The following is a 19,168-nucleotide window of genomic DNA, read 5'->3' as shown; positions in this document are numbered from 1 at the left end:
TTTCTACGCATGATGGTGTAACACTAGGGCCAGAGTTTGGAAGAGAAGTACTCACATTCTTGGGTGCCCCCTTAATGGGTACTGCCATGTAGACATGGTCGTTCCGTTCTTTTGGAGCGAATTTGTGCGAATTGTTCGTTCTGTTCTGTTTTCCAAACAGAACATAAATGAATTCGGACAGAACATCGAACAGACCCGTGTTCTGTTCTTTTGTTCACTTTGTGCGAAATTTAGTCTAATTTTGTGCGAATGTGCGAATTTGTGCGAATGCACGAATTTTGTTCGTTTTCGAAAAAGAAAAAGAACAGAACAAAGAACAAGGGCCTGTGCGGTTCTTTTGTGCGAATTTTGTGTTCGTTTCAAACGAACAGAACAGAACGACCATGTCTACTGCCATGCAAGATGCAGGTTGTGAAATATTTCTCTTGTGAGATCTCCATGATGTGAATGTGAGCTTTCTTGAGAGGGATCTTGACCCTTTTTTTCCTATTATTTTCTGTTTCAACTTAAAAAATAAAATATTAACAGATTTATCTACCTTATATGTGATAATTTATTATGTGCTTCTCACATCAATTCTTCAACTTCAAATGTGGTTCTTCTTCATTATGTGTTCATGGAAGAAGACAACTGATCCATCCACTCATATATTATTATTATTATTCAATTCAACCACTGAATATGATAAACATGAAAAAGAGTTATATAATATTTTTTTGATTTGGTAAAGTTGAATAATATCAAAGTACACATGGCTTAATGATATTGTGTCTACCAGATACAATCAGTAAAAGATACAAAATTCACGTTAGCATTTCTATAATAATACAATAAGTGAATTAATGCATGATTTGTGATTTCATACCAGGAAGAATAAAATATGTATCATAGTTATGCCAAAATTTCCTAAAATGACATATCATCGGATGTATGAAATTCGATTAGTCTGTGGGGTATAGATAATGCACTTAATTGGTCCATTAAATATTAGGATTAAATAGTTTTAAAATATATTTGTTATGTTTAACATTGTTATATTTGTATTTAGTTTTATTTAAGTGGACTGGCAGTACTAGTCTCACCTAATAAGAGAAATACTATGATATCCTTTTATACCAATTTAAGTGAATATATATCTTTCTTCAAGTCCGTTATGTATACTAATATTGATCAGTAAAAATCAATAAGATGAATATTATATTATATAGTATACTATCCAAAATTATGTATGTACTTACTTTCAAGACGGGCATGGGTACTTTCTCTCTCTCTCCTTTTCTTTCACTCTCTTTCTCTCTCTCTCCCTCTTTCTCTCTCTGTATATATACTTCTATCTTTCTCTCTCTTTCTCCATCTCTTTCGTGATTTCTCTCTCTTTCTTTCTCTGTCTCTCTCTACAACTCTCTTTTTCTCTCTCTTCATCTTTCTTTCTCTCGCTCTCTTGCTCTTTCTCTCTTTCTCTCTCTCTTGCTTTCTCTCTCTTTCTCTCTCTCTTGCTCTCTCTCTCTTTCTCTCTCTTGCTCTCTCTCTCTTTCGCTCTCTCTTGCTCTCTCTCTCTTGCTCTCTCTATCTCTTGCTCTCCCTCTCTCTCTCTTGCTCTCTCTCTCTCTTGCTCTCCCTCTCTCTCTCTTGCTCTCTCTCTCTCTTGCTCTCTCTCTCTCTCTCTCTTTCTCTCTCTCTTTCTCTCTCTGTGTCTTCTGTAGTTTAATATATCAACTTCTATCTCTCTTGCACTCTCTGTGGAGGAAGATCGAAGTGGAGTTGAAGCCGCGGCCGGGAATCTGAATGTATGCCTTTCTTTTGAATCCCTATGTGCAAATACTGCGTCGCTTTCAAGTTTAATTTCAATTTCGCTTCTTGCGTGTTCTAATTAATTGATGTAATACAGAAATTTGCGTGTTTTAATTCGTAATTTTCGTTAGAGAACCAAGGGAAATTGTTGGAATGAGGTGTGCGGGGACCAGGCGAAGTCTTAAATTCTTTCATTATTCTACGTTTTCCATATTTTTCACTCTTTTGGGTCACTTTGTTCAGATACTCCAACTAATTGATACGATCAAGAGTTTTCCCACGTTTATAATTCATGATTTTCATAAAAAACCTTAAAAATTGTTGGAATTGAGTTGAGGGGTGGCAGGGAAACCTTGCATTCTACAAAGATTGAGCTCTTTTTTAATGGATGTACAGAGCTAATTTACGTGTTCTATATTTTTCAATCTTTTGGGTCGTTTGTGCAAGTGCTCCAACCAATTGATATAATCAGAATTTTCCCCCGCTTTTAATTCGTGATTTTCACAAAAAAAAACCTTCAAAATTGTTGGAATAGGGGCAAGGAAGCCTTGCATTCTTTCAAATCTTTGAGTAGTTTAGAAAGATTTAACCCTTGTTTAATTGATGTATAAAACTAATTGAAATGTTCTATTTTTTTCAGTCTTTTGCGTCACTCTATGCAAATACTCCAACCAATTGATACTATCAGATTTTCCCCCTGTTTTGATACATGATTTTCTTGAAAAAAACCTACGAAATTGTGCCTTACATTCTTTCAAATCTTTGACTATTCTACTAAAAATTCGCTCTTGTTTAATGGATTAACAGTGTAAAATGGGAACCGAAAAAGGAGATGACACAACGAATGACCCTATTAAACCATCTGAGTTGCCAATGCCCGTAAGTGAGGCCATCAATTCAGCGGCTCAAGAGGCTGTTTTACGTGAACAAGTATGGTTCTTGCCTTTTTCTGATATTTTCTCTAAAATTTCTTCTAATAATTTTATTTTACATCCATCAACAACAGGAAATCAGTATGCAGCAAGTAATTCACAGTCAAAGGTAAAATTGGTCATTCATCTATTGAATATGTTCAAATCCAGTTTCCTGTCAATGTTTGGAAAGTTCATCATATTCTTGTCTCTGTTCTCATTGCAGCTAATTTTTATTCTTCCACTTCTCCCTGTCTTATGTGCAGGCTTGCAAGAGGCATCCAGGAACCTGCAGAAAATGCAAAGGACATTCTATTTGAACGGCACGATCCCAGTGCGCTCAAGGCCGGTGTCTTCTAGCCTCGTCATCCCTTCTTATGAAACTTGGATCAGTACTAAATCTCAATCGTTCAATCGTCTTATTTATTTTTCAGGGAGTTCTTCTCAGAATGGCAACTGAGCATAGAGCAGATATTTCAGCAAAACGTGGAAACACCCCCTCAATTTCTAATAGTTAGTCCTTTGGCGATTTTTTGATGCGCACTTGCTCGATTTTTATTTCTGAGCCCATTCAGATGATGATAACCCTGTGGTTATATTTAGATTTCAATTGCGTGGTCTAGCAGTTATGATTTTTTTTGAAAAAGATTCTAGCAGTTATGGTCATCGTCTTCCTACAATTAAATAATGATAAGAGTATTGGACACTGGCTCAAAACTCTTTTGGGAATTTCGCTATTTTTTAGTATTTTTATGCGATATTTTTATGCGACTTAGGGGCTAATCTCGTTGTGGTGAAGAATTTTATTCAAAATAAATGATTTATAATGTGATAATTAGTGGACTTCCTCTGAAGTAGAGAAACGTTTTAAAACTTTTGAGGATATAACTTTATTAGTTGATGCTGGAAATTGATTTATGTTTTATTATTCTGATGTTTATTTCATTATTTTTCTTACAGGCAACGTTGAAATTGGTAATGGGTATGGTGTTCCTGGTGGAGGTGCATATCACGCAGTGTCAACTATGTCGGGTTAGTTTCATACCTTTCCAACCTAAAATAATTTTATTTTTGAGAAATCACGCTGTTTCATGTATTCCAGGTTTTATTAATCAGGCAATTCTGAAGACCATCATTAAAGCGAATACTCATTTTCTTTAATAAATAGTTGTTAAAATTGTACCGTGAGTCCTTTTGGAGGGACTTCCTTTGCATGAGAGAAAAATATTAAAACTTTAGGAACTAAAAGTCATCGATTGATTTTGTTAAAAAAAACGTCATCAATTTATATTTTTATAAATGGGTTTACATTAAATTATTCTTCTGTTGGTTATTTTTCACGCAGGAAACGATGAAATCGGTAATGGGTATGGTGTTCCTGGCGGTGGTGCGTACCATGCGCTGTCAACCATGACAGGTTAATTGCACACCTTTTCAACCAAAAATAAGTTGGTTTTAGCAGAAATTGAGCAGTTTGATTTATTCCATTTTCGTTAACTCAGGCAATTCTAAAGACGAAAGTACTCCTGAGGTTGAACGAAGAGGTGCACATGAGTTGCCAGAATATCTAAGAAAGAGACTAAAGGCTAGGGGTCTTCTGAAAGATGACATAGCCAATGGTTCTGAGAATAGGGAGACGGTAAATCGCCTTGCTTTCCTTTTTCAGAGGGTATAATTTATCAGCTCATGTGTTTAAGCTATCCCGCCTATTTGAGATCCATCTCCTTATCTTATTTGATTGCACACTTCTGTTTTTGCTCATTAATATGACGAGACAGAAAATGGAATAACGATTAATTTTCTTAAATTTTTGGAAATTTTGTAGAGGAATATGCTGTTCACTGACCTCTACATCCAGAGATCCCACAATATCATTAAACCAAGCTCCTGCTCGCTCAATAATAAACAATTCACCAGCTGCCAGATTGATGAACTATCTTTAGAAAACCTACTCTTTGATCATTGATTCTCCAATTTTCTGCTTTCCATCATATAAACAAAAGTTGTCAACATCACTATGCAAATGATAATGTGTGTTTGAAAAATAATTATGATAATCATTTAAATTCTTTTTTGAACGAAGGATAATCATTTAATGATTTATCTCGTATTTTGTTTAATAATACTGGAGTCTTTGAGATGTATTCCTTGGTGAACATTTAATGAATTACTTGTTTCTGGTTTCAGATCTCTGCGACTGTTTCACATGATGATGGGAATGTCCTGAAGCTCCCCCCGGGTTGGGTCTGTATTTATTGATCTATTATTGTCACATATGTTTCTTCAAAAAAAATATTTTCACATATCGATCTGTCTTTTAATCAGGTTGAAAGATTACCTATATTTCCTGGCTTCCTTTGAAAATCAATGGTAGCGTAATTTTTGTGAATGGAATATGTTGAAGAATAGTCTCAGCACCTCATATGCTGAAAACGAATAGTCTGGCCTTGATCCTGGATGTTTCCAATTATGCGTCAATCTTAGCTGTTCTTTAATTCTGATTTTAATTTGTCTGGTTTTTCAAACTGCTCACTATGGCTATTCCTCTTGCGTCTCACACCCACTAAATTTCACAGTCGAAATTGAACCTTGGATTGGAATGCTTCAATCTATCTTTATGTGTGTACAGAGTTTTCTTTGATAATTTTTTTTTTGAAAATTTGAACTGTGATCACATGCCCATGCTGTGGTCATCAACAAGGACTTCCTAGGCGGTCACCCATTCTAGTACTGCTCGCGCCCAAGCACGCTTAACTTCGGAGTTCTAATGGGATCCGGTACACTAGTGTGCTGATACTGGTGTAGTTTTCTTTGATAATGACAATGTTATGATACTGGACTGAGGTTGAATATGAACACCACTAAGATATTGTTATTATTGGAAATTCTTCAAGAGACGGCAATCCATTTGAAAACTGACCTAGCGAACATAAGGGACCTGCCGCGCGATGACGAGAGTATCTCCCTTCTCTCCAAAAGCCGCAGCTCCACGTTCCAAGAATCAATAAATAGCCGATCCCCTTCTGCTCCAGCCATCCCCTTTATTTATAAGTTCTGCTTCCACATTTCAGATATTTGAATCGTTCAAGCTCCGAGTCACGTGAGACTTGGTGCCCTCTCCTCTTGCTTGCATGATAGCTTCTATCAAGAACGGAAACAGATGGATGCCGAGAGGCTATCTTCCCAGATTTGCTTGAAGTATAGACAACATTGTGGTGGGAAAGATTCTGGGGTGGGCCCACTAAAAGAAAACAAACACAAGTGACTTTAAGTAAAAACAACACTGTAAGGGCCTATTCACTTATGGTCCGATGCATGTTACATTAAGGAAAATATTACTAAAGATTTATGGAGAAACATAGGAATGTACGCCTGTGTTCTACAGTTATCATATTCATAAAGCTGATGAACGTCTGGATGAATTTCACTGGGCTTTACTATTCACAGTTCTGGATCTCTAATCTTGTCATTTTTATGTCATGACGATAGCTATTATGAGTTATTTATCACATGTTTTAGATAATTTTGAGACGGAAAGAAAACTACAGGTTAAGAAAATAACATCTATATAGAATAGGTTGAAGGCATTACTTTTTTGCCATCCTTTTTACAATTAATATACTATTCGAAATTTGTATATTCTTGCCTGCTGTTGTCTATGGATTTCGAAGTTAATGTTATTGTCTTATGAATGTGCTTCTTTCTCTTTCTCCTATACCTCTTTGAAATCACCTATTAACATGGGTCCATTTTGGATGCTCTCTCATCCTCTCAATCAATTTAATTCAAAGAACCCAAACGCAGGTTATGAGGGTCCATCCCCTTCCTGTTTCTGTTGGAGCCCCTGTCTGTCTCAATTTTTGATTTCTTCATTGTGTAATACTATACATCCCATCCTTACGTGAGTTTCTTTGTTTAGGTGGAAGCAAAAGATCCTGTAAGTGGACATACATATTTTTATTCAGAGACCACCGGTCAAAGTCAGTGGGAACGTCCTGTCAAGAGTGTTGAAAGTTCCCAGCATCCTTTTAATCGACCATATCTTAACACTCCCAGTCTTCCACCGTTACCAGATGGGTGGAAAGAGGGAGTTGACAACAATAGCGGTATATTCTGCCCCTCTTTTTTGCCATCTTTAAGGAAGCAGTGCATTTTTTTTATCAGATCTCTTGAAGATTAATTATGCATAGTAATCAGTTTACTCCTTTCGAAGTTGGGTAGTCTTAAATTCGGAAAATAGTTTACTAAGCCTCTCAAATTTGTCTGTCAGTGAACCTGAAAGATACTTCCCCTCATTTCTTGGGAAGAAGTTTATGTTTCTGGTTTCATATACAATAGTTATCTATGAGGTTTCGTAGTATGTGATGAGATCCCCATTGTCTCTAGGGGTATTCTGTTAGAGTCCTTATGAAATAACCGATTCTTGAAATCCTAGGGTTATAAATACCGCCTTGTAAGGTCATTAGAAGGACTTTTGATGAAAGATCGACTTGTGGTTTGTTGGCACGAGTAACTGTATCCGGCTTCCATGAGAGCAAGAACTCCCGATTCGGAGGTTCTTGAGAGTTTGTTCACCTATCGTTCTCTCTTCTTATCTCTACCCTCTTCCATCTCTCCTATTCTCTTCTCTATCCCTCGTCCCATTTCTTGATTTTGTTAGATCTCCATGGGGATCGTAACATATTCTGGTCTTATCATCCTGCAAGTCAATAGGGTTTTTTTTGGTATTTCTAGCAATTCCATTTAATTGCCTTAAGCTCTTGTGAAGAGGATAGGAAGATTCATTTTACAGATTGGGTTTTTATCTCTTTCCTCATCACTATCGATCATCTTTCTCCTCATTATCTTGCCTCTTGCAGACAATCATTCACTTTTTCCACTTTTGTGCTCTCTCCCTCTCTCTTTCTATGCTATGTTCGAAAGACATTTGAGCATAAACTACATTTTATTCCATTTTAAACGAAAAGTACATTGTGAGATCATTGATACTACCAGGGGTTCGTATCAGTATGTTCATGTCTTCTTTGATATCTTTCTGCTTCTATTTCTAGTGAAATCATTGTCTTTTGGTTCTTTTTTTTTACAGTTCTATAAGTTGTGGCATATTCATGTTGTTGCTCCATTTTTGATTATTTGTTGTTATTTATTCCAGTTTGGTTTCAATGAAAAACTGGAAAATTGTGTAATTTTCAGTTCAACCGCTTATCTTTAATCTACTATTAATGGTTTCATATAAAGTTGGATTGTTGCTTGTACAAAAGAATTTAGATGTTATAAATCAAGAATGTGATGGAATTCCAATGTCAAATGGCCAGAATAAGGGGTTTGCTAGTTCCAAACTAGGTTAGGAAAGAGCAGGAGAGAGGGAAAGAGAGATGGAAGGGTTGTCTATTGTCAGAAGGGCTAAGCCTATGTGCCTAGGACTCCTTGGCAGGGATCATCACCTGGGAGAGGGGAATGAGAAGACGATCAAGGTAGGAAGAGGTTGGGTTTGCTGTCACCATCAACAAGGGCTAATGACTCCTCAATTTCTTCATCAAGATGATGATGACAATGATGATTATGTCATCCGCCGCATCATCTGTCCAAAAATTGTTGACACATGACCATATGATATGTACTTTTCAAGAAAGTACCAAAGAAGGAAAGGGTGGGGGGTCAACGGACCATTGACCGGACCTGATCAGGGACTCGACCTATAAATAAGAGGGAGTCATAGTTGAGGGAAAGGAGGACGTTTTTCTGGATTCAGGCCAGCGACGGTTATGTTGCCGGAGGACCAGAGACGCAGAGCTAGACCGCAGATCTTGAAAGGGGACTACGACGAGGAGGAAGGAGCTCCGTCACGGGAAGGGCGAGTCGTCCTATCGTCTGATTCTTTTATCTTTCTATTTCTCGTTTCTTTCTCTCAACATCGGATCCAGACTCACGATTGGGTAAATATTGGCAAATTCTTGAGTTTCTATTGGAGATAATTCATTGATACAACATAGGTGTATCACCTTAACAAGTCGTTATTGTCCCAAAGTTGATTTTTTTATCCTTTTAGATGATGAGGACAATTATGAATCCTCGTTGTTCATCACAGATGACGAACATGGTATTATTGGCAAACCTTTTGATGGAAGCTCTGAAGTCCTTGATGCATTGTTGACTCTGTTGGACGCAGAGCAGAGATGGTTTAGGCAGAAGCAGATAAGGAGAGATTGGAGCGACAGAAACATAAAAATGCCTTATGTTATTCGTAAGGGTACCTGGGGCTTTATTGGGAAGCTGGACTTTTCCAAGGCATACGATTCCTTGGATTGGGATTTCTTGTGGGACTTTCCCAGGGCATGGATACTATGGGTATGGAGATGCATCACATCCCACTCATTCTCAGTGTTAGTGAACAAACACCAAGGAGGAGGAGAAATCCAACCACAAAAGGTGGGTTAGGCGAGGGTGCCCATTAGCACCATAATGGTTTCTCCTTGTGGCAGATGCACTCGTTGTCTGTACTACTCAGGCATGCTATCATGACAGCTGAGGGGTAACCAGATGCTGAGTTGCCCAGAGGACAAACAATATTGGTTAGATGCATGGTCATCACGAAGAATTCTGTGTAAGACGTTTCCCAGATTCATGTGCTTGCATGGAGTCCCAATGCCACAGTATTTGTCGGAAAGGTGCATGGAGGCCGATTCTAGATGGTGCCCTGTCGGACCAGAGGATTGGAGAATTTCTGGACATGCAAAAATCATTAGCCTGAATGAGACCCTGTTATGAAGATCATGATGGCTGAATTGGACCAATGCCTATTTTTCGGTCCGAAAGACCAACACAATGATTCAAGAAGGTCCTGGGGGGTTGATATGCCCCAGAGCCTGTCAATTGATGTGGCGACCAATATTCTCACTGAAGGTACACATCTTCTGTTGGCTCCTACTTCAGAGAAGAATAATAACTCATGCCTTTTTCCCTAAGGCTGTACCTGAAGACATTGACAGAATGCATGTTATATTCAGGAGGGGAAGAAGACTGTAAACTTCTATTTTCAAGTGCTCCTTAACTGGTATTTGGGCCAGCCAAGGAATTTCACAGGTGGATATGACCTCTTAGAAGTCTTTCTGGAATTCGATTTGGAGGGGCAGGTGTCAAAGGAAGAGAGAAGTGGGGTACAGGTGATGCTGTGGGCCATTTGGCTGCTAGGAATGCGGTGATATTTAGGGACAGGACAGCTTCTACGGACTGGGCGATCCAGGATTTCCAGGGGGTTAGGGCGACCTGGATCCTTCAGGATGGGCACTGAGGGGGGATATTCTGAAACTAATGTAGGCAGGCCCTGATGAACCTGCCTTTTCATAATGGTGGTCACCTTTTTTTTTTCGGGCGACTGTCCCTCCTACTTTCCAAAAAAAAGATATGCAGTGGTCCCAATTGTCCCAAGAGGAAGGGAGAGTAAGGATAAAGACATGGATAATCAGCTCCATGGACTAGATGGACTGGGATGTTACAGAAACTGAGCGAGAGAGAGAGAGAGAGAGAGAGAGAGAGAGAGAGGGAGAGAGAGAGAGAGAGAGAGAGAGAGAGAGAGAGAGAGAGAGAGAGAGAGAGAGAGAGAGAGGGAGAGAGAGAGAGAGAGAGAGAGAGAGAGAGAGAGAGAGAGAGAGAGAGAGAGAGAGAGAGAGAGAGAGAGAGAGAGAGAGAGAGAGAGAGAGAGAGAAAGAGAGAGAGAGAGAGAGAGAGAGAGAGAGAGAGAGAGAGAGAGAGAGAGAGAGAGAGAAAGAGAGAGAGAGAGAGAGAGAGAGAGAGAGAGAGAGAGAGAGAGAGAGAGAGAGAGAGAGAGAGAGAGAGAGAGAGAGAGGAAGAGAGAGAGAGAGAGAGAGAGAGAGAGAGAGAGAGAGAGAGAGAGAGAGAGAGAGAGGAAGAGAGAGAGAAAGGAAGAGAGAGAGAGAGGGAGAGAGAGAGGGGGAGAGAGAGGGAGAGAGAGAGAGAGAGAGAGAGAGGGAGAGAGAGAGAGGGAGAGAGAGAGAGAGAGAGAGAGAGAGAGAGAGAGAGAGAGAGAGAGAGAGAGAGAGAGAGAGAGAGAGAGAGAGAGAGAGAGAGAGAGAGAGAGAGAGAGAGAGAGAGAGAGAGAGAGAGAGAGAGAGAGAGAGAGAGAGAATTTTTCAATCGTGAGGCTAGAGAATTTTGTTTATTCCATGATATTTGTTGGTCGCCATTCTGTATAGAATATCTACAAAATAAAACTAACTTTATTTGCTCAGGTCGCACTTACTACTACAATACAAAGACGCATGCCACACAGTGGGAACGACCAAGTTCAGATAGAGATCGACCCCCACCCCAAGTGAAGTGCCAGATTATCTCTGCTGCTATGCCTGCTGGCCGTAGTGATAATGGAGTTTCTCCTTTGGTGAAATGCTTAAAATGTGGTGGATGGGGAGTTAATCTCGTCCAATTATCAGGTTACTGTAATCATTGCGCAAGGTAAGATAGCTCCTCCTATCTTCTGCCTTATTTTCTAGTACCTTGCTCCAATATGGAAATATTGGCATTTCTGAAATAAGTCTCTGTTAATATTCTCTGCTGTTCACCATGAGGTCATAATGATATAGTGGGTAATCCGAATTCAATGTGCAGGATCCTCAATATTCCCATCCCCCCTGCGTCTGATGCTGCCAGTAATCTTCAACAAACAGGGGCAAGGTACAATGCTTCCATTTACTTGATTCACGAATGTGCTCTCTTTGATATTTATCTACAAGATTTTGGCTTCATGAACAAACATTTTCTATTATTTGGGCGTTTAAATGGCTGATCATGGCGGAGTATGACCTTTTTGTGTTACCCAGCTTGAAACCTCCTGCTGGTAAAAACAAAAAACGAGAAGGCAGAAAACGTGTTTTCAAGGAGAAAGATGATCTAGACCCAATGGATCCTAGCTCATATTCAGATGCTCCTCGAGGTGGCTGGTATGTTGTATATATCCACTGTGCATATTTTTTAATCATTTGGCTACGGCATAATGTTTATCTACATTAGAAGTTTAGCCTATAACTCCTGTTAGGGGTTTTTCTGTCAGTTCAACCCACTTGGGCCATTTAGGTTTTCTGCCGCTTATGGTAGTTCTACCCTTCAAATATCTTCAGTTATCTCGTAGGAGTTCAGACAAGAAGAATGAGTTAAAATTGAAGTCCTTTGCTGTCCTTGACTGCCTTATCATCCCATGGCTGGGATTTATTTATATTTTACTTCGTCCTACGTCTAAGGATCAGATATGTTAGAGAAAATAAGCTGAAACATTGTTTTTGTAACTCCGCATTCCTATTGAAATCCGAGTATTTCATCATGCCAAGCATGATGAAGTTTCTTTTATAGAAATGGAAAATAGAGTAATGTTATAACAATCAATTATGAAAAATTAATTAAGTTTTTCCCCAATTAATTAGTGAAATGATAATCGGTCTCTTGCAGGGTCGTTGGCTTGAAAGGTGTGCAACCAAGAGCGGCTGACACGACAGCCACTGTATGTCTCTGTTTCTTCACCGTGAAAATTACGTCCCTTAAATTGATAAAATCTTAATTACATTTATCGTCAGACAGCAAAATGTGCATTTTATGATATTTAACTATACTTCCTCGAGCTCTACTAACATTTGACCTACATTTAATGAAAATGAAATAACCCATTTGTTAATCCTGATTATGCGTTTGGGATAACTCTAATGAAGGACTGGGTCATGCAAATTTGCTGGTGGATTTCCTTAAACTATAATGATATTTTTTTACTTATAAACTCTTCATAGGATTATTTTTATTTTCCAATTGAATCTCAATTGTGTCCAAACTCGTTCCCAGGGCCCACTGTTTCAGCAACGTCCCTACCCTTCTCCTGGAGCTGTTCTAAAGAGGAACGCGGAGATCGCTTCACAGAGCAAGAGACCTGGTTCTAATATGGCTCCAATATCCAAGAGAGGAGATGGCAGCGATGGGCTTGGTGATGCAGACTGATCAAGCTTATCCTTGGTTCTCGGCACGCGGAAGATCATATCGGGCCAAAATTTTGGTAATATTCCAACAAATATAAAAGGCATTGCTCGGAAGAAATCAAGTATTTAGTTTTACTCCTGCCTTTTTTTTTGTGTTTTGTGTTAGTTAGTTTAGATTTGAGTAGTAGATGGCAGGGTAGTTGTAAAGTTACTGGTTTTTTTCACTTGTCTTGGCCCTTCTTATGTATGAAAAGTTTGTGATAGTGTTAGAAACTTTGGATGTGTCCTAATAAATTGTATGTGTTCAATATCCAATCTAAGTTGATGCTTTGGCTAGGTTCCTGATATTATTTGACCATATTTTGTGTAAACTCTCCTTTTCTGTTATTTGCATTCTTTCTTTATCTCTCTCTCCCTCTCTCTCTCTCATTGTTACCCTTTCCCTCCCTCTTCCTATGTATTTTCTATTAACAACAGTCTCTCTCTACGGTCCTGCTAACCTTTGGTCCTCTAACCCAACCTGGGTTCAGGTCTACCCGGGGTCGGTGTGGGTCAGCTGGGTTGGGCAGGGTCGGTTCAGGTTTACCCATTTAGTCTCTCGGTTCTGTTGGTTGGGAAGGGTTACCCGACTTGGCTGGCCCAGGAAGCCCATTTATTCACTGCGGTCGGCGGCTCTGAGAGTCGGGTTTGATAGCCCAGTCAGCCCATTAAGTGACTTCGTAATATTAATAATCAAGGACAATAATTTTTGTTCAAACTGATTACATTTAAAATAAATGGTCAGCTTATAGTACAAACATTATAAATCATCACTTTTAAAGATGTATATTGATTCTTTGAATTGTTGACATTATGTTATTTGTTGGGTATAAGAAAATGTTTAATATTTTTTCAGATGAAATGTTTAACATTTGATTACGAATTCACTGATTTTATAAATTCAAAATGTTCTATGATAAAAATTATACTAAGTAGGAATATATGATTAGGAATTGACACCCTTAAAAATCTCAAGTATTATGACTTAAATGAGAGTAATTAAAGCTTAGTTACAATATTCAAGTAATCACAACCAATTTCATGTTGTATCCAATTATCTAAATAACTTACAATATGTAACATGTATTTATAAAAATGTTTCTTGAAATTCATGTCATTTAAATCCTATAGGTGGTTTAAATTTATGAACTACCTTGGTCCTCTAACCCAACCGGTCAGGTTTACCCATTTAGTCTCTCCCAGGAAGCCCATTTATTCACTGCGGTCACGATGGCTCTGAGAGTCGGGTTTGATAGCCCAGTCAGCCCATTAAGTGACTTCGTAATATTAATAATCAAGGACAATAATTTTTGTTCAAACTGATTACATTTAAAATAAATGGTCAGCTTATAGTACAAACATTATAAATCATCACTTTTAAAGATGTATATTGATTCTTTGGATTGTTGACAGTATGTTATTTGTTGGGTATAAGAAAATGTTTAGTATTTTTTCGGATGAAATGTTTAACATTTGATTTCGAATTCACTGATTTTATAAATTCAAAATGTTCTATGATAAAAATTATACTAAGTAGGAATATATGATTAGGAATTGACACCCTTAAAAATCTCAAGTATTATGACTTAAATGAGAGTAATTAAAGCTTAGTTACAATATTCAAGTAATCACAACCAATTTCATGTTGTATCCAATTATCTAAATAACTTACAATATGTAACATGTATTTATAAAAATGTTTCTTGAAATTCATGTCATTTAAATCCTATAGGTGGTTTAAATTTATGAACTAAATGAACTTATGATTTTTTTTGGGAAAGTTCATGGTGCAATAATGTGGCTGGGTCTGGCCTAGCCTGCAACCAGTCCAGCCTTGCACTCATTGCCATCGAGGGAATTTATTAATAAAAAAATGTGTGTTCCATAAGTTTGTGCAGGTTATAAACTGAGCCCAAATATCTCAATTACTCATGGGCTCACTCATCTAATAGTCCATACCTTGGCATGCGCACATCTTGGAGCTGACTTGGTATACACTTATGGAGTGATCCCCGGTCCCTGAGTTAAGAGCCTGTCTGTGGAGTTAAGATGCTGCCTACACCATCTTTTAGTATCTTCGCATGAAGTCTTGGATGATGCCTTACTTGCACTCTCCACATTCAAGCCCATGCTGTTTTCCACTAGCGTTGGCCTTTGATAAAACATAAATTAAGGCTAAACTTATATTTTCAGGTCCTCATTTATTGTAATTTCTTTACTAAACATAGAGTGCGGGTCGAATCCACATATAGCAGGGATTAAAAACGAATTTTCAGTTAAAGTAGTTCAAAAAATTGGAAGTAATTTGAAATATTTTGATTTAAAATATTCATAAGAATTATTTAAAATAAAAATAAAGAAAATTGTTGGAAACTAACATAACGACAAAAAGTATTTACTGTTTATTAGATTCTACTAATTTAATTTAAGTTTTAGAAATTTTTGGGAAAGTTCTATTTTCCGAAGCGATAGCTTTAGATTTGAATAAAGTTAATATACATATTGGGATTTTATATTTAGTATTTTTGATACCAAGTTTTTACTTTCCTTAAGCACCTCATATACTACCCCAAATTTTGATGAAATACAAGATGCTCATTGGATGATAAGAAATGAACTTTACATGAGACAAATCCAGATTTCAAGTGGAGTGAATTTATGAGTGGGAGTGGAGAGAATAAGAGACAAAAAATAATAGACCTTACTCAGGTCATAATCCATGCTTGATTCCCCAATTTATTAAGAGAGATCTAAGATGAGGAATCAATGAATAAAAAAATATTGTGCAAAAAGAGTTGAATTTGACGAAACAAGGACTTAACATTCTTAACTCACAAATTTATTTCCTTTAAGTTTCATAATTCCATTCCCAATACCTCCGCCATTTCCTTGCTGTCTCTCTCAATATCTTCATTTTGACCACTTTGTCTCACTAAAAACCATCATTCTTTCTCTCTAGACCCCCACCTGAATCTCTAGTTTATCTCTCTAAAAAATCACAACAAATCCATCTTATACTCGCCCTAAACTAAGTTTTTATATCCACCACTGCTCATGGTGGCTAGAGTGGGCCTCACGTGTAGCAGGTCAGCCACAACTACATCCATTTTCGTGGCAGTCTGTGGAAGGGACAGTTGTGTATCGGCTGGTCCATATGTGCCCTACCTTCTGGACTTGGCCAGATTTTTCCCAAGTTTGAAAGAGGGTGAGCCTCCCTGAATTGAGGTTGAACTAGCCTAAACCGACCTGAACTGACCAGGACCAAGTCACCCAACCCAAGGGCCCAACTGCATACGCTGCCACAAGCTGTTGCCGACCGTCATAGTGGTAAAATAGGGTGTTGTATTCAGTTATGAATTGAAAAATATCAAAAAAAAATCCTTAAAAATAGTATTAGAAACATCTAGTCACTCTAAACTTCAAATAAATGATGGGAAATCATCTAAGGATCATATTATATTTTTTAGTCATTTTTCTAAGCTTTAAATTAAAAAATCTACAATAGTCTATAAAATATAGAATATTCCCCTTTTAAGTACCAAATAAAACAGAAAAAACTATATCAATTATTTGTGATGATTTTCATCACATTTTTTCAAAGTTACATCATAAAAACTATATAGTATAACAGAAGTATCCATAAATACATTGGAACTCATTTCTTCTATTCTGAACCTCAAGAATATTCTAAATTTGATGTTCGGCCTCTGTCTGGATTGACCCCTTACTTATCATGTACTTATTATATAGTTTTTAAATGGAGATTTATATCAAATAGTGTTGCGCAATTTTTAGTTTCTCAAGTCCTAAACATTTATTGTTGTTTTTAATACATGTTTATTGACAAGCTTATGAGCTTATTGTTTTTATTGACAAGGTTAAAAGATTCTTAAATTGAATAACTACCTTCCTGCTTATTCCACGTATATTATTTATAGACCTTTGAGTGGAAAACATATCATAAATTTTTGCTTAAGTTTATAGTAAAGTAATGGTAGAAACTCCTAAATTTGGACGTAAAAACTAGCGATGTTCTCGGGGAGCCACAGAAAATTGTGATAAATGATTTTTTGGACATTTTTGAAGTACAGGAAGATTTATGAGAATGAAAAAGGAAACAGTTTGTGGTACCTTAATTTTTTTTTACGGCATGTTCTTAACTAATCATTTAATTTTCAGGAGTGAAAATTTCTGACAGTTTTGTGATCTGCGTCTTTGCATGAAAGGCAAGACATTTAAATCTTGATCTAGGTCACCCAATATTTACATAAACATCCTAAGATAGCAGTTTATCCCTGAAAGTTCAGGATTGAACATTGTAGTTGAAGAGGAAATGGAGCAAAATCAGAACTGGCCCCAATATTAACCACAAAATTGGGAGGCTAGAAGAATGAATTTAAAGGAGTATTTTGACTCATATCAGAGACCAGTTTACAATACAGTTACTTAACCTTTAGCTGAAGAAGTAAAGTTTAAAATTGACCCAAAATTTGAAAATTTCTCAAATTTGTATGGCAGATTTAATGAGGAGCCTTACAAATTCCTAAGGGTTTTACGGATATTTTCTCAATCTAAAGATACCCAGGAGTATCCCAGGAAGTTTTGATGATGAAAATATTCCCTTTTTTATTAAAATATAGATCAAAATATCGGTTCAAATTACAAGGAAATTTTTTTAAATCTTGGAGGGAAATAAAGAAATCTTTCCTAAATAAATTCTATTTCTATGGGAAGACAAAAGCCTTGAGGAAATCCATAAGGGATTTCACTCAAGGAAATAACTTCTTTAGTGATGCCTGGGAGAGATTCATGTCACTAATAGATGGTTTTCAATCACACAAAGTGGTCCAAAGCTTCTATGGAGGACTTAATGACCATGAATGAAACATCATGGATATAGCTAGTCGGGGTACTTTTGTGGATACATATGCTGGTGAATCTATGTGGTTCATGGAGCAACTAGTAGATAATTGGGACTGTTGACAATGTTTTGCAAACAATGATAGGAACACAAGAACAAAACAAGGACTCATTGATCTAAAGGCAGTATAACAAGAATTCAAGATGGAAATATATATTGGAACAATGAGTAAGGGTGTGGATTAGCTAAATAAGAAGTTCAGATATCTTATACGAGTTCTTCAAGGATAGCCAACCACATTTCATGCAATGCAAGCTGAAAATGATTCTGTTCTTTCTGCTCAACTAATGAACATTCTGATGACTTTTGTCCATTAGTGAACAGCTTAATGCCTTTGGTAGAGCATATAAAGCCCATCCTCATTGAAGCAAAAAGGTTGACTATGGAGGGTAAAATTAGAATAATGGAGGAAGCGACACCTTCCAACCAAAAAACTTGGTCCCTCAGCATTCCCAGAATATTCCTCATTACTCTAAGCCTTTGAATTCTCATTATTCTTTATGTAATGGTCAAACTAATAATAAGTGAATGAAAATTTTTGGGGAACTACAAGAGTATAAGGATAATAACCGCAAAATGGAAGAAATGAGGATAAAGATTGAGAGGTCAAGGAACAACACGTGAATACAAGAGCACCCACCTAATCAAATAACCGACTGAATGAATCATAAAATGGATGAATTTTTTCAATGGAACAAAATTCAGTTCAACTCACAACCGAGCGTCTGTTTAATCCTAGAAATTTATATGTGCTTGAAAATAATGTTGCTCATGCTATGATAATAATATTTTGTGAAAACGATAATAATATTTTCCTCTTAGAAATGATGTTTCTGATGTTGAAAGCATGCACATAATGTCTAGTTTAAGTCTTGGAATATTTTTACCTGATCCCTACGAGCATTGAATACATGAAAATGTAACGAAGACATAGACAATGGACCCATGGAAGAGGACTTTCATGATAATGATTTAAAAACAAAAAATGGTAGATCCAAATCGAAAGGCTTATATAACTCCTATAGTCTATCCCAGTGCCTTGAAATCATCTAATGAAAGGCAAAAAATCACCTACTAGCATTTTTTTGAAGAAGATACTACCACTATTCCTTCAGTTGACGCGATTGAAAACATCGGTTCTTTTTAAAAACTTTGAAAAAGCTGTGTAAACCTTCTAGGAAAAAAAATCATACATATGAGAATATCAGTTTAATTTAATGAATGAGATTCCTATTAAGAACAGGGATCCTGGGGATCTATTGCTTAGATCCAAAATAGGAGGGTAGATTTTAGTAGATTTATTTAAGATTCTAGAGCCAGTGTAAAGTTAAAGCCTAGGCTCTCTATGATAAATATAAATATGGATATTTGGAGTCTATTTTATTAGCATTGTCATTGGCTGATCAATCTATTAGGCAGCACTATGGAAACTTAGATGGTGTGCTGTTTAAAGTTAATTAACTATCAGTGTATTGTGGAGTTCATTGTAGAAGATATGAAAATCACACGAAATTTGAGTCATGCAACCATCA

At 37.1% G+C, this 19,168-nt stretch overlaps 1 protein-coding gene and 1 pseudogene across 1 annotated transcript; one reads left to right on the top strand and one right to left on the bottom strand.

The window, feature by feature from the left end:
• Positions 1-1,305: 1,305 nt before the first annotated feature.
• LOC144703173 (WW domain-containing protein) lies at positions 1,306-13,012 on the top strand. Its single transcript, XM_078575283.1, has 15 exons — positions 1,306-1,787; positions 2,599-2,721; positions 2,798-2,832; positions 2,969-3,047; positions 3,137-3,215; positions 3,663-3,734; positions 4,048-4,119; positions 4,205-4,341; positions 4,890-4,946; positions 6,622-6,808; positions 10,952-11,174; positions 11,328-11,393; positions 11,540-11,659; positions 12,162-12,213; positions 12,546-13,012. Exons 2-15 carry the CDS (start codon positions 2,605-2,607, stop codon positions 12,696-12,698), a joined length of 1,449 nt encoding a protein of 482 aa, XP_078431409.1. The 5' UTR covers positions 1,306-1,787; positions 2,599-2,604; the 3' UTR covers positions 12,699-13,012.
• On the bottom strand, positions 5,393-5,504 carry LOC144703968 (5S ribosomal RNA; annotated as a pseudogene).
• Positions 13,013-19,168: the final 6,156 nt, after the last annotated feature.

The sequence above is a fragment of the Wolffia australiana genome, chromosome 5 (assembly GCF_029677425.1).
Source record: "Wolffia australiana isolate 7733 chromosome 5, ASM2967742v1".
NCBI classification, from domain to species: domain Eukaryota; kingdom Viridiplantae; phylum Streptophyta; class Magnoliopsida; order Alismatales; family Araceae; genus Wolffia; species Wolffia australiana.
This window is presented reverse-complemented; position numbering and strand designations above follow the sequence as displayed.